This window comes from Mytilus californianus, unplaced genomic scaffold, assembly GCF_021869535.1.
Source record: "Mytilus californianus isolate M0D057914Y unplaced genomic scaffold, xbMytCali1.0.p SCAF_1, whole genome shotgun sequence".
Lineage (NCBI taxonomy): Eukaryota > Metazoa > Mollusca > Bivalvia > Mytilida > Mytilidae > Mytilus > Mytilus californianus.
The window spans coordinates 38,737,220-38,763,932 of record NW_026262581.1 but is presented as its reverse complement, the minus strand read 5'-3'; the positions used below and the strand labels follow the sequence as shown (position 1 = coordinate 38,763,932).

At 32.3% G+C, this 26,713-nt stretch overlaps 1 protein-coding gene across 2 annotated transcripts in view; it reads left to right on the top strand.

Annotated features, from left to right (window-relative positions):
- LOC127701968 (uncharacterized protein C12orf56-like) overlaps positions 1–26,713 on the top strand; it is a 166,502-nt gene that overhangs the window by 120,951 nt on the left and 18,838 nt on the right. For both annotated transcript variants that reach the window (XM_052205951.1, XM_052205946.1), the window contains exons 10-12: positions 2,337–2,411; positions 6,365–6,442; positions 26,524–26,705. In XM_052205951.1, coding sequence (XP_052061911.1) covers positions 2,337–2,411; positions 6,365–6,442; positions 26,524–26,705 — 335 coding nt within the window. The remainder of the gene's footprint in view (positions 1–2,336; positions 2,412–6,364; positions 6,443–26,523; positions 26,706–26,713) is intronic.

The following is a 26,713-nucleotide window of genomic DNA, read 5'->3' as shown; positions in this document are numbered from 1 at the left end:
TCTTTAGACAACATTCATTCTGTGTCAGAAACCTATGCTATGTCAAATATTTAATCACAATCCAAATTCAGAGTTTGTATTGCACAATTAATAGAAATTGTTAGTAGATTCATAGTTAAAAATAGATATAGCATCAAATTCTAATTTTAGAAATCATGTATAAATATAGTTTGAAATTTACTGTTCCTTATTAGATATTTCAAAAAATAATTATAGTTTAATAGATTTTTAGAAAACATTGTAGTAATAATGAATGATATTTTGTAAATTGTTTTTTTTTTTCATTTTTTTTGTAAATTTTTTGAAGAATTTATATATATATATTTTTTTTTTTTTTGATGAAGCAAACCCCTTTTAAAACTTAGATAATATTGTCCATTAATAGATAAATTCTTTGTGTACTTGGATATGCTGAATCTAACCGCGTATTTAGATTTTGGATATTGGACCATAATAGGTAAAAGTCCAATATCAAATTTTTCAGTTCTTTGACCACATTTATTCTGTGTCAGAAACCTATGCTGTGTCAAATATTTAATCACAATCCAATTGCGGAGCATTTTATTCAGGTCTGATGGACACATTCTACCTGATTTCCAATGCCTTGAATGCATTTAAAAATTTTGTCACATTTCTCCAGTACTACCGAACAAATGATCTTGTAGCTTGGCTGTGACTAGTTTTAAGGTGAGAGTGCTTTTCGAATCTGTCAGTCGCCTACTTCCTTTTTTCCAATACTTTGGTTAACCATTAGGGGGATGCATAGCACGACAGTACCTGAAATTTTGTTGGTAGTGTTCTTTGACATAAAATATGTGCATTGGTGTGGATAATTGATGAATGTTTGATTGATTGGAGTTTAACACCACTTTCAGCACTATTGTGCTGTTTCGGGGCAGTCAGTTTTTAATGGTGGAGGAAGCTGGATTGCCCGAGGTAAACCACCGACCTTCGGTAGGAAAACTGACAATCCTAGTCAATAAAGATTGGAGTCTAGTGCACCTTCCATGTGCGGATTCTAACTCACAATCTCAGTGTTGACAGGCTAGTGATTCAGTAGTTCGACTACTTAGACCACTCTGCCACCGAGGCCCCGTGGATAATGGAACACTGTTATTTAATTCAAAATGGCCACCACATCCTATAAAATGGTGTCAGTTTGTTCATATGAAATAAAGGCGGGAAATACCAAAGGGACAATCAAAATTTATATTTGAAGAGAAACTGACAAAATCATGACAAAATACAAAATCAGATGAAAAGACAAACAACAGTCTACACTCTACAGGGCTAAATTCAGTAAATACTCTCCCAGTGACTTTAATGCAAATCTATTTCTTGAATCGTTTGTACCTGGTTTACCTTTAGAAATCAGAAGCTTTCATATATCATTCATTAAAGTACAAAGGTAGCCCCATCTTTTACAACAATAAAAACATAGGGTCATGCGGCATTTTTGGGCCATTCACATGGCCTTGTTTACAAACACTGTAAGATAGGCACTAAATTCTTATTCTGACCCCCATTACTTTTCAACCCTGTAGTTGTAAAAAATTTAATGCATTACGCATTCATTTATTTTTTTTTTTTAACCCTAGTCTTGATCCATCTATCAAAAAATATTTATTACAAACATTATCTACCAATCGGAAGAGCACAGGACTTCAGTGTTATACAGAAAGCATACGATCAGATTATTCAAGTGTTAAAATACTTGAAAAGTGCTTATTTACAACTTGATCTGCAACTTAACATGGGGAACACTGCTTAAAAAAATACACTATGTCAAAGGGAGGTAATTCTGATTTTGCATATGATTTTACACATTATTAGAAGAAATATGTGCAAAATTTGATGTAAAATGGGGAGAATATTTATGTCTTTCATTAATTCTATAACTCTAAAGTGTAATTTCTATTGTTTCTTTTAATCTGGACACAAAACTGATTTTTCTCATATACCCCATGCTTCCTCCCACAGTATACTCAGTGCATCATTGCCAGCCGCAGTTAAACAAAGAATTTTGTATGAAAAACAACTTTAACTGTTTCCAAAAAGCTTCCATTGCATTGATATTTACAGGAAATTAGCTTTGTGATTATTGTGTGGCCTTAAAAAAATACAGTGACAGAGTGCTTATTTTCCTATAAAACACTACATAGAAAACTAGAGATATTACTAACATTTTTAATATACAGATTGGAAGTTTCAACTGCTTTAGTGATTAATGTATTGTCTTAATGAGTAATATAATCTGAGATTTTTATATTTTGACAATTTGATAAAAACGTCGTAAAAATGGATTATTGACTGCTATTTTATTACTTTATTTTCAGATTGATAAGCAAGTATTAGAGTTTACCAAAGTTGCATTGCAAGCAGTTTTTGAATTGTTTCTCATGGCTAAACAGGTATAATTTTTTTATCTTGATATTGAAGATTATTGTCTATTATCCTGAAACCCAAAAGATATGGGGAAAAAACTGTCACGGCAACAATGCTCATAATAGGAAGATCTACCTACTTCCCTTTCCACCAAAATTATCAGAAACATCCTTATAATAGGTATTGCCCTGAAATGACGATTTTTTTTTTTACTAATTTTCATGTTTTTGTCAATAATCTTGAAAAATACAATAAAATTGACAACTCTTCAATCATAAAATGTTTGTAATAATTTGAGTATATTTCAGCAATTATTGACTGAGTTGACATTCTTCACTATGTTGATAAATGTAACAGACAAATAACTCAAATTCAGAAGCACAAATACAGAAACACTAACAGACAAAATGATGAACAAAGGAAGATCTACAAAAGTTCTATTTAACCAGATTGTCAAGGGAAAATATCAGTTATTAATTTGGTGATGTACGGGTGGCGGGCAAGCGGCTGCCAAACAGTAAAGCAACTATTGACTGAGTTGACATTCTTCAATATATTGATAAATGTAACAGACAAATAACTCAAATTCAGAAGCACAAATACAGAAACACTAACAGCCAAAATGATGAACAAAGGAAGATCTACAAAACTTCTTTTTAACCGGATTGTCAAGGGAAAATATCAGTTATTAATTTGGTGATGTACGGGTGGCAGGCAAAGCGGCTGCCAAACAGTATCTGTGCAATAACTTGAAAACGCTTTGACGAAATCTTTTCAATTTACATATGTTGTTTCCTGTGACTAAATGAAGGTCAAGCCTTGTCCATGCAATAACTTGAAAATGCTTTGACAATATCTTTTCAAATTTAGATATGTTGTTTCCTGTGACTGAATGAAGGTCAACTTTGATTTTCACGATTTTAGCTTTTATCGTTGTTGAGTTGTAGACTTTTAAGTAGCAAAAAGTGATACTTAGATTGATTTTGGCCTTTCCATTTCTGAACCCTACAATAACTCATTTATTTTTTTTACTTGATCCTGTTTGGGAGTCCAGATTTGTAAATATCATTTTCATGCAGGAAAATCCGGTTTGCTGTCAATCTGACAACATCTTGTTATGATTGAAACCAACAACTGCCTCTTTAAACAATGTTTTATCCTTTAATGCTAATTTTTGTGTAGTTGTTCATTACCTACCGAATTAGACTATTTACCGGGTTTGTACTAACATGAGCAACACGACAAGTGCCACATGTGGAGCAGGATCTGCTTACCCTTCTGGAGCACCTGAGATCACCCCCAGTTTTTGTAGGGGTTCGTGTTGCTTAGTCTTTAATTTTCTATGTTGTGTTTTGTGTACTATTGTTTGTCTGTTTGTCTTTTTCTTTTTTAGCCATGGCGTTGTCAGTTTATTTTCTATTTATGAGTTTGAATGTCCTTCTGGTATCTTTCGCCTCTCTTTTATCCTGAAAAAGTACACTAGATGAGCAGAAACTGAAAGTGGCAAAAATGATAAGAAATACAAAATGTACAAAAAAAGCAAATGGAACACAATTATCATAACTCCTCTCAGGAGTAATAACCCTTAAATGATGATTTTCATCAACTTTTGGTGTTTTTAGTCCCCTACCGACAAAGTCGAAGGGGACTTTAGGTTTGCACTCCGTCCGTCTGTCTGTCCACCCGTCTGTCCATCCATCAGTCCGGCAAATCAGCTTTCCACACTTTTTTTCTTCGTTCTTGAAGATATTGATTTGATATTTGGTATATAGTTTTATCATGACAAGTTATAGATCAAGTTCGAATTTTGTTCTGGTCTGATGATTTAGTCCAGAGTTATCATGGTCAATATCTAATGTTAGAGTACTACATTTTGTATGTTAAACCATATTTCTGTACAAAGAGAGATAACTCATTTTTTTAAAGACATTCTTTGGTTAATTGTTTGAAGTGTTTTTTATTTTGTATAAACTAATTTTCTGAATGCTATATACATAAAAAAAAAATTATGAAGTGAAATCTTTTAATTAGATAATAATCTATTTTTATTAAGGTATATATTTCGTTACATTACATTGTGTATAGATAAAAGTTGTTGACATTTTATAGATAAGTTACAAATCTATATTAGTTTGTGACAAATGAAAGAAAAAATATTTGGAACTATTAATTGTATTTGATTTTAACTTGAAAATAAATATACATTGTATTACATCATATCTAATTTTAGAGAACTATTAATCACATCTAATGTAAGAGTGTTTTCCTTACTTTTTTTCATCATGCTTGAAGATATTGATTGATAATTGTTATATAGTTTTATCATGACAAGTAACAGATCAAGTTCAAATTTTTGTTTCGGTCTGATAATTTTGTGCAGAGTTATGGTCTTTGGACTTGAAAAATTCACTCATATAATCAGTTTTCCACACTGTTTTTAGTCATGCTTGAAGATATTGACTTGATATTTTCTTTTTGTTTACATCATAACAAGTTATAGAACAAGTTAGCATTTTGTTCCAGTATAATGAATTTTTACCAGGTAGGGGACTATGTATTGCCATGCAATACTCTCAAAATGCTTGTTTATTTTAGCTCATCTGGTGTAAAGGGCCAAGGGAGTTATTGCCATCACTTGGCATCTGTTGTCGTTGTCAGTCGTTGTTGTAAACTTTTTTAAAGATCTCCTCAGAAACTTCTGAACCAATTTCAGCCAAACTTCTTGTAAGTGATCCACAGGGTATCTTGTATGAAGTCTGTGTTTTTCAAAGTCGGTCAACAAACATGGCTGTCATGGCTAAAAATAGAACATAAGAATAAAATTCATAAATTATCTTATATCTTGAAAACGTTAATAGATAAATACAAAAATGATCGGTATAAAAGATCAGTAAGAATACTAGTATGATAGAAACCCTTTATAGGTTGCACTTTGTAAATACAGCTGTTTCACAAACCAGGCCTCTTTTGGGGAGATATATATTTTGTTTCGTTTACCTACTGGTTCCCAGATATGATCTCTATGTTTTATCTCGTAGAGACATAACTTTGGAATGTTACCAGTATAAATACACATGGATAGCGTCCAAATTGAATTATGAGGAAGACCCAAAGTGAAGGGAGGGGTAGTACAGAGTTTTAGTATAAGTTAAACCTCTTAGAAGTTCGGGGCATATAAATGTTGAAAATATGCCGCACAGCCCTATGTTTTGACCTTTGAAAAAAAAGGCAGTGCATATGAACTTTCCATTCTAGGATATATTTTTTTTACGAAACTTCATAGTAAAAGTAGCACAGTTTTAGCCGTAAAAGGAGTTCCTATGGGGAATTGCATTGTCTATATTTACAGAAGTGCAGCCTATATTTGAAATAAGTAGATCAAATTGCTGTATTTTTGCTAGGTGAGCAATTGAGTTTCTTAGGAACTTTTTCAGACAGTTACAATTTGATAGAATCTTCTCCTAGTTTTCAAGGCAGATCCTTAAAACTTCACAGAAAATTAGCACACCTATTGCCATTGTGCATCTCCAAATAAAAAGTTGTGAAAAGATTTCCTCCCATCTTTGGCCGTGTATTTGTGCTGCTTTTTTAGTTCACTTTGTTTGTTGCAATTATCAATACATTGTAGAAGGTTTAATTATGTCAATCATTGCTAAAATTTGTTCAAATTATGACAAACAGCTTTTGATTGTGAGTTATTAATTTAAAATAATTTAGTTTTTAATCATTTTTACCTGCAGTCACTGTAAATTCAGAAATTATTGCGAGGTTTTAATTAATGCAAATAATGCGACTGGGTGATAATCGCAATAATAAGAACTCGCATTCTGATATCTGATACATATAAGTGTATACAGATTTTCCTGAAATCGCAATAATAAATCTCGCATTTTTGTTCATTCTTCAAAAATCGCAATAATAAATGTATGTAATAATTTCTGACTTTACAGTACTCCACTAAAGATATTTTATCTTTCAGGCAAACTGGGGATTTAATGAAGGGAATTTCTTCAACATTAGTTGGATGGTAAAAACATTAGAAGAAATGAGAACTGTGGTAAGTTGAACTTCTGCTTTTGTTGCCAAAAAAATAAAAGTAGGCATGCGTTTGAAGTGTCAATGTAAGTGACACATGGTGATCATATACAGTAGTATATACTCCTGAACAATAAATGGAATATTTTCCAACAATGCTAGTACTGTCTGTAACAATATTTTAGATTTCAAGAAACGTAATCTATGTATAACTGATAAGATATCGAGTCCGGATTTCGTTACCACAAAATTACTTTTAAAAACCTTTACTAAATTCTTTCATATGCTATACATACAAATTTCCATTTTGGAAGTTTGGCTGTAGCTGTAGAAACTTTACTTACCCATCCTTACTCTTTCAGTTATGTTGTTTAAAGAGCCCTGAAATGTGTATACGATTCATGTAAACTTATTGATCCTGATCCTTTATTCTTAAAGGTTATGAATTTAATACTGAAGTTAGATCTTTCAGTATTGTCAATATGTTCAATATTGATTGTGATTTTAATTAAAACAACTAAATATGTCTTTCTGTTCAGTTATTAACACTTCTGGTCCTACATCCTACGATATTTATATTTTTGCATTGCACAAGGTTATGCTTTTCTCAAACTGTTTATGCCATGTATACACTAAATGTGTGCTGATTGTTATATATGTCTGGGGAAAAAAGATTGATTTATTAGTTGTAATTAAATGCTTTTGGTTTGCTAGTACTCTTAGATCTGTATATTGTATCTATTGTTATTTTGTTAGGTGTTTTTGTGCTTTGTTCCGATATGATGAGTCTAGCTCTTTTCGACTTAATTTTACAGTTTTTAACTCAACTGACCAAAAGGCCAAGTGATCTTTTCTCATCACTTGGCGTCTGTCATCCATCATTGTCGTCGTCCGTTGTCGTTGTTAACTTTTACAAAAATCTTCTCCTCTGAAACTACTGGGCCAAATTTAACCATACTTGGCCACAATCATAATTGGGGTATCTAGTTTAAAAATATGTCTGATGACCCCGCCTGCCAACCAACATGGCCAACATGGCTAAAAATAGAACATAGGGGTAAAATGCAAGTTTTGTCTATTATCATGAAAACCACTATGAATAGAGAAAATCTGATAGAGGCAGAAATGTTCAGAATGTTGAAATCTACCTGCTGTCCATTTACTTCAAAACTGTCAGACGACTTCTTATAGGAGGTAAAATGCCCCTAAATGTCAAATTTTACCATTTTTTTTTCATTTTTGTACGACCGCAAAAAAAATTTTGTGGTCGTATATTGGTATGACGTTGGCGTCGTCGTCGTCGTCGTCTGGCGTCGTCGGGCGTCGTCCGAAGACACATTGGTTTTCGCACTCTAACTTTAGTTTAAGTGAATGGAAAGTTGGGATTGATTTTGGGGGTTATGGTACCAACAGTAAAGGAATTAGGGGCCAAAAATAAGCATTTTTGTAACTTCCAGACATAACTTGTGTGTTAGTGCATGGATCTCTCTGACATTGTACCACAAGGTTCCATATCACAAAAGGAATGCTGGGATTGATTTTGGGGGTAATTGCCTCAAAATTGTAGGAATTAGGGGCCAAAAAAGGGTAAAAAAACAAGCATTTTTCTAGTTTCATGACAATAACTTGTGTGTAAGTGTATGGATCTTTCTGAAATTTTACTACAAGGTTCCATATCACAAAGGGAAAGCTGGAATTGAGTTTGGGGGTGATTGCCGAAACGTTTAGGAATTGGGGGCCAAAAAGGGGCCAAAAATAAGCATTTTTCTAGTTTCCAGACAATAACTTGTGTTCAAGTGTATGGATCTCTCTGAAATTGTACTGCAAGGTACCATACCACAAAGGGAAGGCTGGGATTGATGATGGGTGTAATTGCCTCAATATTTTAGGAATTAGGGGCCAAAAAGGGCAAAAAACAAGCATGTTTCTAGTTTCAGGACAATAACTTGTGTTTTAGTGTATGGATCTTTCTGAAATTGTACTACAAGGTTCCATATCACAAAGGGATAGCTGGGTTTGAGTTTGGGGGTAATTGCCCTAAACGTTTAGGAATTTGGGGCCAAAAAGAGGCCAAAAACCACATTTTTCTAGTTTCCAGACAATAACTTGTGTTCAAGTGTATGGATCTCTCTGAAATTGTACTGCACGGTACCATACTACAAAGGGAAGGCTTGGATTGAGTTTGGGGGTGATGAATCATAAGGGGGTTCAAAAAATTTGGGGGGGGGGGGGTTTCCTTTTTTTTTTCTTTTAAAATTTTCCATTTTAAGTTGGTTATTTCTGATTGATAGTTAAAAGCAAATAATGATATGGTAGGAGATACACACCAAACAGGATGTGTAAATTATTATATAATAAGTATTGTGCAATAGCAAGAAATTTTCAATTGCACAGTATTGCACAATAGCAAGAAATCTTCAATTGCACAGTATTGCGCAATAGCAAGAAATATCCAATAGCACAATATTGCGCAATAGCAAGAAATTGTCAATTGTACAGTATTGCGCAATAGCAAGAAATATTTAATTGCACAGTATTGTGCAAAAGAAGATACTTCGTATAAATTGCTTATTTCTTGACCAATTTCAATGGGGTTTCATTCTTGAATTCTTGGGGTTCTTTAATATGCTGAATCTAACCGTGTATTTAGTTTTTGGATTTTGGGCCCCTTTTTTAAAATTGGTCCACATTGAGGTCCAAAGGGTCCAAAATTAAACTTTGTTTGATTTCATCAAAAATAGAATTCTTAGGGTTCTTTGATATGCTGAATCTAAACATGTATTTAGATTTTTTTTTTATTATGGGCCCAGTTTTCAAGTTGGTCCAAATCGGGGTCCAAAATTAAACTTTGTTTGATTTCAACAAAAATTGAATATATGGGGTTCTTTGATATGCTGAATCTAACCATGTATTTAGATTTTTGATTTTTGGGCCCCATTATCAACTTTGTCCACATTGAGGTCAAAAGGGTCCAAAATTTAACTTTGTTTGATTTCATCAAAAATTGAATTCTTGGGGTTCTTTGATATGCTGAATCTAACCATGTATTTAGATTTTGGATATTGGACCATAATAGGTGAATGTCCAATTTAAAATTTTTAAGTTCTTAGACCACATTCATTCTGTGTCAGAAACCTATGCTGTGTCAAATATTTAATCACAATCCAAATGCAAAGCTGTATCAAGCTTGAATGTTGTGTCCATATTTGCCCCAACTGTTCAGGGTTCGACCTCTGCGGTCGTATCAAGCTGCGCCCTGCGGAGCATTTTATTTTTCTAGACATGCTAGAGTAATCATCTGAAAATACATTGCTTATAATTATTTTGTAATCAGTTATAAAATATGTATGACCATTTTATTGCCTATTATTTTGAAAACAATAATAGATATAAACTTTAATATTGAAAAATGACAAGCAAGACAAGATCTACAAATAAGTCAACATGTCGGAAATCGTCAGACAACTCCTTATTGGAGTTATTGCCCTATAATGAAGATTTTTTCCCAATTTTTTGTGTTTTTGCTTCATATCTTAAAAACTATATTAGATAGATAGAAACTTAACTGCAAAAATTATCAGCAAGACAAGATCTACAAATAAGTCAACAATGTCCGAAATTGCTAGTCGACTTCTTATTGAAGTTGTTGCCCTTTAATGACGATTTTCCCCATTTTTGCCTATTATCTTGAAAACTGTAATAGATAGATAGAAACTTTAAATAACACAAATGATCAGCAAGACAAGATCCACAAATAAGCCATAATGGCCAAAATCTTCAGTCGACTCGTTTTTAGTGTTATTGCCCTTTAAGGTTACACGATACCGAATGACGTTACGCCACGAGTTATTGTTCCTGCTGTTATCGACATCCATGAAATTGACAGCAAACGTAAAACCTGATGTTTTATGATAACTTAGAACGAATTAAACAAACAATTTGCCTCAGTCTGGTATAAAATAGTTGAAAGATAAATGTTTCTTTATTTCAAATTTGCTAATATATATGATTATATATAAAATATACCTTCATTTTAGCGTCGCTTTCTATACATATCATATTCAATCACAAAACAAAAAAAATCACACTAATGTGAAGTTTTAATAATAAATTAATCTTTTATTTTCAATAAATATTTTTAAAATAATCCTTCCTTATGTAATAATGCTGGATTTTGATTGGCTGAGATAAATGTTATTTTTCACCAATTTTCTATATATTGAGATTTTCTTTTCTCTACCAGTGTGTTTGTCATTAGGGAATTCCATATTCTGGGGTATTTGCTAGCAAATACAATTGCAGATGGGAAATTCCATGTTAAAAATAACTCGACTTACGAAGACCTCTAGACTTTTCATTAGATACCTAATTGCAATAAAAATTCTGAGGTCAAGATGGATACAAAGAGCATTATATTAATATTTTTAAAATAATCTTTCCTTATGTAATAATGCTGGATTTTGATTGGCTGAGATAAATGTTATTTTTCACCAATTTTCTATATATTGAGATTTTCTTTTCTCTACCAGTGTATTTGTCATTAGGGAATTCCATATGCTGGGGTATTTGCTAGCAAATACAATTGCAGATGGGAAATTCCATATATAAAAACCGATATTGAGGTAAACAAATTTCCCTCGCCTAACGGCTCTGGAAATTTGTTTAGCTCTCAACAGGTATTTTTGGCAAATACCCCTTGTAAGCATGATATATTTGTATAGTAACTTTGCATAGATGCAGTCTGAGTGTCGAGGGATTTGATGCAATACGTTCTTCTCATTCTTTACATTTAAAAAAATTCTATACTTTTTATACGACCGCAAAAAATTTTTGCTGTCGTATATTGGTATGACGTTGGCGTCGTCGTCGTCGTCGTCCGAAGACACATTGGTTTTCGCACAATAACTTTAGTTTAAGTGAATGGATCGCTATTAAATTTTACCATAAGGTTCAATACCACAAAAGGAAGGTTGGGATTGATTTTGGGGGTTATGGTACCAACAGTTAAGGAATTAGGGGCCAAAAAGGGGCCAAAAATAAGCATTTTTCTAGTTTCCAGACAATAACTTGTGGAATGGTGTATGGATCTCTCTGAAATTATACCACAAGTTTCCATATCTCAAAGGGATGGTTAGGATTTGCTTTGGGGGGTTATGGCTCAAACCGTTTGGGAATTAGGGGCAAAAAAGGGGGAAAACAAGGATGTCCTGGTTAATGGACAAATACTTTAGTACAAAACATAATTTAAAGCAGTGTAAGGGAGGTAATTCAAATACATCATTTGAATTACCTCCCTTACACTGCTTTTAAATTGTGTATAAAGTAATGGTTAATGAACATTTAAGACAATTTAAAAGCAGTGTAAGGGAGGTACATTTGTAATCCAAATACAACGTGAACAAATAGTGGAATTAATTATTTCCGTACTCCATGTATACCTTACAACAAAATTATTTTTATTTACCTGTGTACATTATTTTATTTTGCGGCATTTTGTCCAAGGTTATGGTTGTCTTTTTGATATTGTTTGACATCTAACCCCTTGTTTTATTAATTTTATATTTACATTGTGTCATAGATCAAAGGAGTAGGGGCAATAAGGCCATTATTTGGCCCAAATATTACTGCAAATTTAAAAGTTATCATACATATTCTGAAATTTGTCATAACTAGACTAAGGTACCAGGTATTCAGAAAATAAAAACAAAGTTCAGGTTTAACGAGTTACCATGGCAACAAACCATGACGAAATTTGAATATTTTGTAAAATTTCTTGATTTTCCTTGTTTTTCATCAAATTTTAAGTATATTTTAGATTGGCAAAGTATGTGTGCACACAAGAAACAACTTTATATTTGGTGAGATTATGTCAATAGTTATAATAAAGCTTCTCTTAAATTATTTTGTTGTTTCTTGGCTGCGCACAATGTTTCTGCAATGGAAATAAAGACGGAAACTGCATAAATTCTGTATTTTTCATCGTTTTCATGAAAACGGTACATATTATGACGTAATTGTGACGTCATCAGATAAAAATTCTTATGTTTTTCATTTATATTTCCTGACTCTATGCATTTCTAAACAATATGTGCAAATTTGAAATAGTTGTCAAATATTTAATTTTCTTGGGCCAAAACCGGGCCTTAATGCTCCTACTCCTTTATTCCTTCAGTGTATGTTCACTTGTTTTTGTTAATATGTCTTTTGGTTGAGTTAAGCCATTTCAATTGATATTTTATAGTGTGTCTTTCTATGTTGTGATGTTACACTATTGTTTCAGGTAGGGTGAAGGTTGGCACCTATTAAAACGTTAAAACCCGCTGCATTTGTTTGCACCTGTCCTAAGTCAAGAACCTGATGTTCAGTGGTTGTCGTTTGTTGATGTGGTTCATAAGTGTTTCTCATTTCTTGTTTTTTATATAGATTAGACAGTTGGTTTTCCTGTTTGAATGGTTTTACACTAGTCATTTTTGGGGCCCTTTATAGCTTGCTGTTTCGGTGTGAGCCAAGGCTCCTTGTTGAAGGCCGTACTTTGACCTATAATGGTTTACTTTTACAAATTGTGACTTGGATGGAGAGTTGTCTCATTGGCACTCATACCACACTTTCACTGTTGTCCCTTTATACATGGTAAAATTGGCAAATTTGCAGTTTCTGCTCTCCAACTTTAGTTTGCCTCAACCAAATGTTATGAAACTTCTACACAATGCTTATTACCACCAAACAAAGGTCAAGTTTGAATTTGGGTGGAGTCATTTCTTATAGTTTTTATACGACCGCATTGCAGTAGTATTATGTTATTGTGTTGTCTGCGTCTGAAGACATTTTGGTTCGCAGACAATAACTTAAGTATAAGTTCATGGATCTCTATGAAATTTTACCACAAGGTTCTATACCACTAAAGGATGGTTGGGATTGTTTTGGGGGGCTATTGTTCTTGCGGTTTTGTAATTAGGGACCAAAAAAGGTTAGTTTTACTGGTTCATGGAAAATTGGTTCGAAGGCAATAACTTTAGTGTAAGTGTATGGATGTGTAAGAAATTTTAGTACACAGTTCCATTCCACAATAGGAGGGTTGGGATTGATTTTGGGGGTTATTGTCATAGCGGTTTTGTAATTAGGGGCCAAAAAGGGCCAAAAACAATTATTTGTCTGGTTTTAAGACAATAACTTGAGTATAAGAGATATTTATTTTGTCAATATTTTTGCACAAGGTTCCACACCGCAATAGGAAGGTTTGGATTAATTTTGGGGGTTATTGTCATTCCTGTTAAGGAATGAGGGGCCAAAAAGGGTCTAACATAATAATTTTTTGTCATGTTCACAGACTATAACTTGAGTATGAGTGTATGGATCTCTATTAAATTTTAGCACAAGGTTCCATACCTCAATAGGAAGGTTGGGACTTATTTTGGGGGTTATTGTCTTAGCTGTTTAGGAATTAGGGGCCAAAAAGGGGCCAAAAACAAGCATTTTTCATGTTTCAGGACAATAATTGGTGTATAAGAGTATAGATGTCTATGAAATTTTACCACAAGGTTCCATACTTCAAAAGGAAAGTTTGGAATGATTTTTGAGGGTCATGGCCCATATTGTTTAATAATTAGGGGTCGAGAAGGGGCAGAAAACAACTATTTTTCTGGTTTGCAGGCAATAACTTGAGTATAAGTGTTTGGATCTCTATTCAATTTTAGCAAAAGGTTCCATACCACAATAGGAAGGTTGTTGTTTATTTTTGGGGGTTATTATAGTAGCTGTTTAGGTATTAGGGGCCGAAAAGGGCCTAACAAAAACAATTATTTGTCTGGTTCACAGACAAGAACTTGAGTATAACTGTATAGATCTCTATTCAATGTAAGCACAAGGTTTCATACTACAATAGGAAGGTTGAGATTTATTTTGGGGGGTTTTATTGTAGCTGTTTAGTAATTAAGGGCCAAAAAGGGGTCAAAAACAAGCATTTTTCATGTTTCAGGACACTTATTTGTGTATTAGAGTATGGATTTATATGAAATTTTACTACAAGGATCCATACTTCAAAAGGAAAGTTGGGATTGATTTTAGGGGTCATGGTCCAAACCGTTTAATAATGAGGGGCTGAAAAGGGGCCAAAAAACTAGAATTTTCTGATTTGTGGACAATAACTTGAGTATAAGTCTATTTATTGCTATCTAATTGTGCCACAAGGTGTTATACCATAAAATAAAGTTTGGGATTGATTTTAGGGGTTATGACCCTGTTGGTTTAGTTAAAAGGGCCTAAACCAATACTTTGTATAAATTGCTTATTTCTTTAGCAATTTCAATGGGGTTTAATTCAAAAGTCTTGAATTCTTGGGAGTCTTTAATATGCTGAATCTAATTAGGTATTTAGAATTTGGATTTGTTTTTGAAATGATCTATATTAAGGTCCAAAGGGTCCATAATTAAACTTTGTTTCATTTCTTTAAAAATTAAATTATTGGTGTTTTTTGATATACTGAATCTAATTGTGTATTTAGATTTTTTAATTTTGAGGCCTGTTTTCAAATTGGTCCACATTAAGGTCCAAAGGGTCCAAAATACAACTTTTTTTATTTTAAAAAAAAATTGAATTCTTGGGGTTCTTTGATATGCTGAATCTAAACGTGTATTTAGATTTTTGATTTTGGACATAGTATTCAAGATGGTCCTAATTGGGGTCCAAATTGAACATTGTTTGATTTCATCAAAAATTAATTTGTTTGTGTTATTTGATATGGTCAATCCAACAGTGTTTTTAATTTTTTTGATTTTGTGCTTATTTTTCAAAGCTGGTCCAAATTTGGGTCCAAAATTAAACTTTGTTTGATTTCTTCAAAAATTAAATCATTGGTGTTCTTTAATGTGTGCAATCTAACAGTGTTTTAAATTTTTAATTTTTGACCTGTTTTTCAAACTGGGCCCCATAAAGGTCCAAAGTATCCAAAATAAAACTTAGTTTGATTTTAACAAAACATGAAACAATGTGGTTATTTGATATGCTGAATCCAACCATGTATTTAGAATTTGAATATTGGACCATAATTGGTAAATGTCTAATTTTAAAATTATTTAAGAACTTATACCACATTCATTATGCTATTATTACATATTTGCTCAGAATTTTTAAATTCAGAGATGTTATCGCACAATTAACAGAAATTTTAAGTTGAGTCATAGTTGACGATAGATATAACATCATATCTAATTTTAGAGAACTATCTTTTTGGTTTACATCACTGGTTCATGGAAAATAAATTGGTTCACAGGCAATAACTTTAGTATAAGTGTATGGATGTGTAAGAAATTTTAGCACAAGGTTCCATACCACAATAGGCGGGTTGGGATGTTCTATTTAAAGATTGTTAACATGTTTGAATATTTTCTTATGGTTGAAAATTCCCTTGGAAATTAAAATAGACCTTTTTCCATCTGTTGAAGTGGAAGGTAAGTGAAGTTTTTAAATACAATTGTGCCATACATTATGTTATGTTAAATCAAAATAAAAAAATGTTATTTTTAGATAATCTATTTTTATTAAAGGATATGTTTTATTACAATACATTGTGTAAATAAAGTTGTTGACATTGATAGATAAGTTACAGATATTAGTTAGTGACAAATGAAAGAAAAAATATTGGGAACTATTAATTATGTATATAAAGTTTGATTACACTAAGCGTTTTTAAATAATTTTCACCTTTTATCAAGAAAACACCCCATCTGGTAATTGTCAATAACACAATTATAATTGGAGTGACTGATTTATTTGAAAATTTTGTGTTTCCTAAGTGTTGTTGATGATAAGCTCTGTAGGACGTAGTTAATATAGTTTGAAATTTACTGTTCATTATTAGATATTTTGAAGATAATTACAGATAAGTTTTATAGACTTTTTAAAGACATTGTATTAATGATAAATGATATTTTGGAAATTATCTGTTTCTTTTCTTTGGTAAATTGTTTGAAGAATTTTGTGGTAGGTTTGTTTGTTATTCTGTATAAACTAATTTTCTGAGAATATATATTTTTTTGGTCCCCTAATGACGAAGTCGAAGGGGACTTTAGGTTTGCACTCTGTCTGTCTCTCTGTCCATCCTCAATCTGGCAAATCAGTTTTCCACACTTTTTCTTCGTGCTTGAAGATATTGATTTGATATTTGGTGTATTGTTTTATTATGACAAGTTACAGATCAAGTTCGAATTTTGTTCTGGTTTGACAATTTTGTGCAGAGTTATGGTCCTTGGACTTAGAAAATTCACTCAAATAATCAGTTTTCCGTATTGTTTTTGGTCATGCTTGAAGATAATGATTTGATGATTGGTACATACTTTTATCATGACAAGTTACAGATCAAGTTCGAATTTTGGTCAGGTCTAATGATTTTGTGCAGAGTTATGGTCCTTGGACTTAGAAAATTCACTCAAATTATCATTTTTTCACATTTTTTTTTCGTCATGCTTGAAGATATTGACTTGATATTTGTTGTATAGTTTACACCATAACAAGTTATAGATCAAGTTAGCATTTTGTTCCAGTACAATGAATTTTTAACCCGTAGAGGACTATGTATTGCCATGCAATACTCACAGAATGCTTGTTTTTTGATGAAGGGAACTCCTTTAAAAACTAAGCTTATATTGTCTATTAACAAACATGTATTTAGATTTTTGATTTTGGTCCCAGTTTTCAAGTTGGTCCAAATCGGCATCCAAATTTAAACTGTGTTTGATTTCAACATAAATTGAATATATATAGGGTTCTTTGAAATGCTGAATCTAAACCTGTATTTAAATTTTGGACTTTTGGGCCCAGTTTCCAAGTTGGTCCAAAGCAGTGTCCAAAATTAAACTTTGTTTGATTTCAACAAAAATATTTTGGATTGGGCTCAGTTATCAAATTGGTACACATTGAGGTCCAAAGGGTCCTAAATTAAACTTCTGTTTGATTTCATCAAAAATTTAATTCTTGGGATTCTTTGATATGCTGATTCTAACCATGCACTCAGATTTTGGATATTGGACCATAATAGGTAAATGTCCAATTTCAAATTTTTCAGTTCATTGACCACATTCATTTTGTGTCACAAACCTATGCTGTGTCAAATATTCAATCACAATCCAAGTTCATTGCTGTTTTAAGCATAAATGTTGTGTCCATACTTGCCCCAACTGTTCAGGGTTTGACCTCTGCGGTCGTATCAAGCTGCGCCTAGCGGAGCATTTTATTGAGTAATGTCCCTTTGTTAATTGAAAAATTGCAGAATCTGGTGTATATTTTCATGTGGGGGCATCTGTGTCCCATTGACACATTGTTCATTTATTAGTCCCCTACAGACGAAGTCGAAGGGGACATAAGGTTTGCACTCCGTCCGTCTGTCTGTCTGTCCATCCGTCAGTCCGGCAAATCAGTTTTCCACACTTTTTTTCTTCTTCCTTGAAGATATTGATTTGATATTTATTTGGAATATAGTTTTATCATGACAAGTTACAGATCAAGTTCGAATTTTGTTCCGGTCTGATGATTTTGTCCAGAGTTATGGTCCTTGGACTTAGAAAATTCACTCAAAAAATTGGTTTTCCACACTTTTTTTTGTCATGTTTGAAGATATTGATTTAATAATTGGATATAGTTTTATCTTGACAAGTTACAAATCAAGTTCAAATTTTGTTCTGGTCTGATGATTTTGTGCAGAGTTATTGTCCTTGGACTTATAAAATTCACTCAAATAATCAGTTTTCCCACACTTTTTTTGTCTTACTTGAAGATATTGACTTGATATTTGTTATATAGTTTACACCATGACAAGTTATAAATCAAGTTAGCATTTTGTTCCAATACAATGAATTCTAATCGGTAGGGGACTATCTATTGCCATGTAATACTCTCAGAATTCTTGTTTATTTAAGAGAAAGCATCTGAAGTAAAATTTAGAAAATATATTGGTTTCATTTTTGGCCAATATGGACAAATTCCAAAAATGGCTATAGTATGGTGATGTCTTGCAGATAACAGGGAAAAGTGGGTACCTAATTTGTGTATTTAACTCCACCTACAGTTTCCCACCCACATCCCTGAAACTTCAAAGAAATATTGTTCATATGTTGAAATTGTGCACCTGAAAGTATTGAATTTTTTGAGAAATTTTTTTTCATTTTCCAGACTTTGGAACTTAGTCATTTTTCTGCAAAATTTATGAAAGAGGGTACAAGTTTTGTGTAATCAACTTCTCCTACAGTTTTCAACGAAGATCCCTGAAACTTCACAGGAAGATTACACACATGTTGAAGTTGTGTACCTGCTATTATGGAACTGTTTGAAGAATTATTTTTACATTTTACCAGACTTAGGAACTTAGTTATTTTCCAGCATTATTTACAACCTTCATGTTAACAAAAATTATTAACAAAAATACCAAACTCTAAGGTAAATTCAAAAAGGGTAAGTCCATAAAAACTGTAAAAATCAAACATTAGACTTTTTCAACCAATGGAAAAATGGAAAACAGTTAACTGTCATATTCCTGACTTGGTAGAGGCATTTTCCGAAGATAATGGTGGGTTGAACCTGGTTTTGTAGCTAGCTAAACCTCCCACTTGTATGACAGTTGTCACTACATTGTAAACATTCTACATCGATAAGTCACAAATATTGCAACCTGGCCATTTGAGACTTATTTTTATGAAATTAATTTCAAGGGTTCATATCAGCAAGGTTTTCTAAGAGTTTGAAAATCTGTACCAAATATGACATAAACGGAACCAATTTTACTGCACCAGATGTGCGTTTCGACAATGTATGTCTCTTCAGTAATATAAAACTGAAGAGGACATGTAAAGTGTATCCAAACTCGTATTAGGAAAAATAGTTATGCATGATGGAGATATATTCCTTAATTAATAATATTTTTTGTAAATTTTAACAGCAAATATCATAAAACAAAATCCCTATTTTCATATACTGGGCTGATTATACCCTCAGGGAAAAATTTTCCACCAGCAGAGGTATCAACCTAGTAGTATGAATAACATAAATGGTACCAATTTAACTGCATCAGGTTTTCATTTCAACAATATATGTATCTTAAGTAATGCTCGTGTCCAAAATATTTGTTAATCCCAAATTTAGAATAAAGGTTGAAGAGCAGATAAAACAAAAGAGGACATGAAGTGTATCCAAAGTCATATTAGAAATAAGAGCTATGGATGATGGAGATCCTTGATTAAGAATAATTTTATAAATTTTATAACAGCAAATATCATTTAAAAATATCCGTATTTTCATTCCAGTACTGAAGTACTGGCTACTTGGCTGATGATACCCTCAGAGACAAACATTCCACCAGTAGAGGTATCAACCCAGTTATTATAATAACATACACGGTACAAATTTTACTGCACCAGATGCCCATTTCGACAATTTATGCCTCTTCAGTGAGAAACGAGTCCAAAATATTTGAAATTCCCAAATCTAAAACAATCGTTCAAGAGCTGATTAAACAAAAAGGAAATAAAGTGTATCCAAATTTGGATAAGGAAAAAGAGCTATGAATGAGGGAGAAAGATTTCTTGATTTAGAATAATTTCAAAATTGTATAACAGCAAATATCATTAAAAACAATATCAGTATTTTCATTCCAATACTGAAGTACTGGCTACTTAATTGGCTGGTGATATCCTCAGAGACCAACATTCTACCAGCAGAGATATCGACCCTGTAGTGGTAATAACATAAACAGTACCAGTTTTATTGCACCAGATGCTTAAGTCCAAGATATTTGAAGATTTTTTTATCAGCGATGTCTTGGGCGAGTATGAAAATCTTATTTTTACAGGAGATATGTCCTCCTGTTATCTGCAAATTTGCATTGTAAACGCTTTCAAGTGTATATTTCTTGTCAGATCTTCATGAAATCAATATCAAAGATTTATATCAACAATGTCTTAGTTGAGTTGGGGCCTCGGTGGTCGAGTAGTAAAGGTAGGATAGCGATCACTAGCCTGTCAACACTGAGGTTGTGAGTTCGAACCCTGCTTGTGGCAGATGTATTTGAGGCCGATTTGAATTGACTAGGATTGCCAGTTTTCCTGCTGAAGGTCATTTAATCTCTCAGAGCATTCCTGTTTCCTCCGCTGCAATTATGTAGCCAAGAATGCTGAAAGTGGCATTTAACACCAACATTCAAACAATCTGAATTGTTTTAACACCAACAATCAATCAATCTAAGACGAATTCGAAAATCAGTGTCTATCACTTATTTTACCAGATTTATGTCCCTTTGAAATGTAAATTCTTTGGAAAATTTCAAACTCACGCCTACATATCTTGTCAGATTTATCACCTATGTGTCATCAGTGTCCTATAGTAATCAATCTGTCTGTCTGTCCATCAGCACTTCACAGTCGTTCAATAAGTCAAGATTGCTTCAACCGATTGTCATAATATCTATTTGGACTATTAAAACCTATAAAAGGTCCCTTTTTGGGTTTTTTGCAAAATTTTGTTTTAAAAAAAGTTTCTGTTAAAAAATCACAAATTTTGTGAAAGTTCATTTTGTGCTAGAATTTGAAGAAAAATTGATCAAGAAGTTTATAAACTATGATATGTTATTCAAAATTAATGCCAATGTCAAAACTTGATTTTGTTTTTTTTTTTTTTTATTAACAAATTTTTTAAACATCTTTTTTGTGTCCATTAGCAAGTCTATGTCCTAATACAATGAGTTGAAATTGCCTAAACCGATTTTCATAATTGTTCTACACAATGGTTATACCTATGAAAGGAAAGTCTGCATCGTTTTTGTTAAATTACAATGTATAGTGGTAAAAAAATCAGTTTTTGTTGAAAAATTTTGAGATACATCTTTTTGTGCTAGAATTTCAGCACAAATTGATAAAAAGGTTAAAGTTTGATATTCAATATTGATTCCAAATGTCAAAGTTTGATTTTAGAGATAATGTTAGGTAGATCGGACGTAATTCTAAATTTTCTTAAAAATGTCCATATTTTATTGGTACAACAAGCTATTGATTGTGAGTGCAAAAAATTTAGAAAAATATCGTAAAAACTTACTATTTGTTAAAAAATTACAAATTTTGAGAAACATGTTTTCATGCTAGTCTTTCAAGGAAAATTGATACCTTAATATACTATGCTTTTCCAAATTGCTTCTCGATGTCAAATATGTTGAAAAAACTTACTTTTTGTAAATAAATTCAAAATTTTAAAACATCTTTTTTGTATAACGATTTCAACTGAAACTGTTATATAAATATTACATGTATTCCAAATTGATCCTGGTGTCAATACTGTGGTAAAACACTTTTTTAACTGGATTTCTAAAGGAAAATATCAGTTACTAATTTGGTGATGTACAGCGGGCGGGCGGGCAGCTGCCAAACAGTATCTGTGCAATAACTTGAAAACGATTTGACGAAATCTTTTCAAATTTACATATGTTGTTTCCTGTGACAAAATGAAGGTCAAGGTCGATTTTCACGATTTTAGCTTTTATCATTGTTGAGTTGTAGTCCTTTAAGTAGCGACTAGTGATACATAGATTGATTTTGGCCTTTCTATTTCTGAACCTTACAAGAACTCATTTATTTTTTTTAATTTGATCTTGTTCGATGGTGCAGATTTGCAAATATCATTTTCATGCAAGAAAATCCGGTTTGCTGTCAATCTGACAGTCTTTTGTTGTTAAATAATCTGAGTTTATTTAAGGATTTTAATGAAACTTGATATGCTATTCCAAATAGATTCCCTGTGTAAAAAATATTTGTTGCCACCATTTAGGAAATGGCGGCCCAAATACATGTATGCTTGGATGTTAACACACTATATATTCGCCTGCTGTCAAAATTTTCAAAAAATTGAGATCCTATATAAATGAATTGCTTTGTTTGCATCAGTATTCATTTTTGTTTCTGTGCCTCACACAAAAATATACACAGATACCATGCTGACCTGTCAATTTTCTAGAATAAAATTTACATGAAAGCTTTATATCAGAAAGGCCTTTGAAGAGTTCGATAATGAGTGCGGATTAATATTTTTACAGGAGTAATGCCCTTGGAAAAAGAAACTATTTCGAAACTTGCACTGCAAGCATAGTACATTCTTGTAGGACATTTTTGAAAAGTTTAAGAGAAAATCCAAAAATGATTATCATACCCCAAATCTAGGATTTCGGGTACAATTTAACACAACTCCTTCGCCAGTCAGCATGATGATTCCTGCAACCAATATTTCCGTCACTTTTTCCTCAGGTATTTCATACATATTTGGTCAGCAGCTTGACAGTGATGAGGTTTATTTGTGAAACATTGATACTGGAGATGTATTTTTTTTTAAATTAGTATAAAGAGTAAACATTGCATTTACCAGATTGTTTAAGTCCACTGACTTGATTGTACACATAAATAATCCTGAAATAGTAAATTATTTTCTGTGTTTATTTGTGTGTATTCATTTTTCGTTTTGAGAAATCAAAAAGGAAAAACAAGAAAACGAAAGTGTTTTCATTTTTTCATATTAGATTTCTCAAAAACCAAAAACAAAACCAAAAGTGTTTTTCGTTTTTTAGTTTTTGACAACTTAAAACAAAATACTTCAAATATACGTTTTTTATTTAGAATCCCACTATATTCTCACCAAGTACTAAATTAATGGCTAAAATTTTTTTTATAAAGTATTGCATAAATGAGAAAATTACTGTCACTGCAATTTACAAAATCTTTCACTTTTGCAGCAAAATATCAATATCAATATTCTGTATGTCGAAAAGTATAAAAAGTCATACATAAAAACAGTGCAGATGAAAGCTAAATATTTTATTGCAGATATATTCTCGACACAAGAAAAATCTATTTGTCAAGATGAAAAAAATTCATTTTAAGTGAAGGACACAAAATATACAGAAACATATTCTGAATGTCTACACTGCATGGTGAATGGTCAACAAATTTTTATAACTGCGTACTTGAAAATACATTAAGGAAGGGGTAATCCATAATATATGTGTAATTTAGGTTTTAGACAGGGTATATAATGTGACATTCCCTGATGAGGGTTTATATTCCCTTCGCTGAAATTATTACATAGAATGAAATGCTGACAGTCCCTGCTGAGGGTTTGTATTCCCTTCACCTCCGTCTCAGGGAATATAAAATCTCAGCCGGAAATGTTACATTTATATACCCTGTCTGAGACCTGAATAACATATAATATACATATATATATGTAGGACTCAAATCTATAGTGGGTTCCAGATCTATGGCAGATTTCAAATCTATGGCAAATATGATGTCACAAACGCCATACAAATCATAAATCTATGGCAGTTTTTTGTTCTCTCCAAATCTATGGCATTTTTTTGTTTTCTCCAAATCTATGGCTGATTTTGAAATTGCGTAACTGTCCGGGGAAAAGAGTAAACTATAGCGTCACAAAAATAACGTCATACAGAATTAATTACCCAGGACTCACAGAGTTTTACAAACAAATACACAGGGAAACACTTTCCGCTTTCCCTCGTGATGGTTTAAAGGAAGATGAGACCTTTTATCAAGAGAGGGGACAATATGTGCTGTACCGTCTTAATCCCGCAATGAATAAAGGCACCATTGTTTTTAGAAGCGAACATTTCAGGAAAGGAATTATAGTTAATATTATAGCGTCTATGGCTGACAAAGTAATTATCAAGTGAGGGATGAAATCACAGGATACCACTTTGACTTTAATCGTTGTCAATTAAAAAAGATTTATTAAGGCCCAAATAAATATTATGTAAAAAGCAAAAAAAAAATTATTCACACTGCAATTTGGTTTGTTAAAGGAATTTCATTTTGACTAGATTGTTAAATGACTGGGTTAAACAGGTGTCATGCACAGAGTAGGAAATGCTTATTCTCCCGGGCACATCATTTCACCCCTAAAGTTTGATTCAGTGTATATCACTTCCTCACTTAGGAACAATATGGTCGCTATCACGATTTAGTTTACCATAATGGAAGGTCCATTTCACAAATGGTTATGAATATGCACCCGTTGTCATACTCCTAATCTGTTTTGTGAGTACTGACCTTTACTTACTGCTGGCTTTTTCGTTGCCTTTGGACATTGCGACCGGTGCCGCATTCATATCATGCCATAGATTTGGAAACTAGAAAATCTGCCATAGATTAGGTCACTAGAAAATTTGCCAAAGATTTGGTTTTAAAAAAATCTGCCATAGATTTGGGATAGTAAGACGTCATATTTACCATAGATTAGGAATTTGCCATAGATCTGGAACCTGGATGTGAGTCCTACATATATATTGCAGAATCTATACTATCATCTTTTGAAAGGATGGAAATCTAAGATGATTGGAATTGATGACTAATGTCCATCAGCCAATATAACACACATATTCAGGATGATATTCTAATGTATACATAGTATGAATAAAACATGGTATTTTATGTTGTAATGTTACACTACTGTCTCAGGTTAGGGTGAAGGTTGGCACCTGTTAAAAAGTTTAAACCCGCTGTATTTTTATGCACTTGTCCTAAGTCAGGAGCCTGTTGTTCAGTGGTTGTCGTTTGTTGGTGTGGTTCATAGGTGTTTCTCGTTTCTCGTTTTTTATATAGATTAGACCGTTGGTTTTCCTGTTTGAATTGTTTTACACTAGTCATTTTGGGGCCTTTTATAGCTTGCTGTTCGGTGTGAGCCAAGGCTCCATGTTGAAGGCCGTACTTTGACCTATAACTGTTAACTTTTTATACATTGTGACTTGGATGGAGAGTTGTCTCATTGGCACTCGTACCACATCTTCTTATTTATATAGAAAAGATGTTGAAACATTTTTACTTTGCCATTGTATTTTGAACCCCTAGCATGGCTTCTCTATATCTATACATGATTTCGTGCTTACATCACAGCTAAAGATTGACCAATTAGATAATTAAATTGTGTTTATCTATTTAAAAAACAGAGTTGAAGCTTGTCAAATCCACAGGTTTTACCATATATAATAATACAAAATTAAAAATCAATTTGTTTTCATTATGTTCAACAATGGCAAAGGAGATTCACAGAAATTGGTAGACACGATTATTGAGGGCAATTACACCTATAAGAAGTTAATTGACCATCACAATTCAACTTATTTGTAACTCTATTGCAAAATGGGTAAAAATCGTCATTTAAGGACAACAATAACGATATAAGGAGTCAAATATTGGGAAATGTAGTCATTCAAAGGGCAATAACTTATTTAAGGCTTTTTACTAATGATTTAAAAAATGTTTGTAGATCATGTCAAGCTGATCATTTTTAATATTTACAGTTACTCTCTATTCGATATTGCAAAAAACTCAAATATAGATAAAATCATCTTTCAAGACCAAGGACTTTATGAAGTAAAGGCTGACGTTTTCAGTCACTTTGACATGTTTTCTGTTCTTTACCAGCATTGGTTTTTACAGTTCTCTATTTGTAATAGGTGAACAGTGAAACTTTAACTTGATTACCACAATATAAATGTGTGCAGATGCAAAAGCGTGTAATTAGTCCTTGCAAAATGTTTATGATTTGCCTTATTGAATACATAGAAAATTTCCTTATATGTCGTCAACTTGTTATCTTTTTATAAGAGTTTTTATTGTTTAGCATACCAATTAAATGTTATTGTTAATGACAAATTATTACAACAGTCATCATAATTGAAACGTTTGCAAAAGAATTGTTTAATGTTGGTCTTTTTCTAAGTCAAAACATGCAATGTTAAGCTAAAATCCAAGGGGACCCATTACCATAGCAACTGGGACATATACAAATTTCCTGTCACCATTTTTATATGTTTACCAATTGCTATCAACAAACAAAATTTCAAGAAAATATGAGACTTGGTGGCTGGTTACAGAGAACGCTATTAATTACACATGTTAGTTACATAGTTTATTTTTTAATAAAAATATATCCTACTTCCACAATATCGTTTTTAGTTTTAACTTGACAAATACTTTTTGCATCTGCATATGTGTTATGTAATTTGTCTTTGATATAATTTTATACTAATTCAGGTTTTTATTCTTTTTTCTTATTTCTCTCTAGGAACTATTTGTGGAAAAGACAATTGACATAATGATGAAAATGATTAGACCTCCCAGAACAGATGTTTTATCACCCAGTGAAGCTGTATTGCTATACTCTATATTCTCAGTCTTACAGACATTACTTGAATATAGTCCCAAAATAGCCAATTATATCAAATCTCATTATCATGAAGAATTTAAGTAAGTTT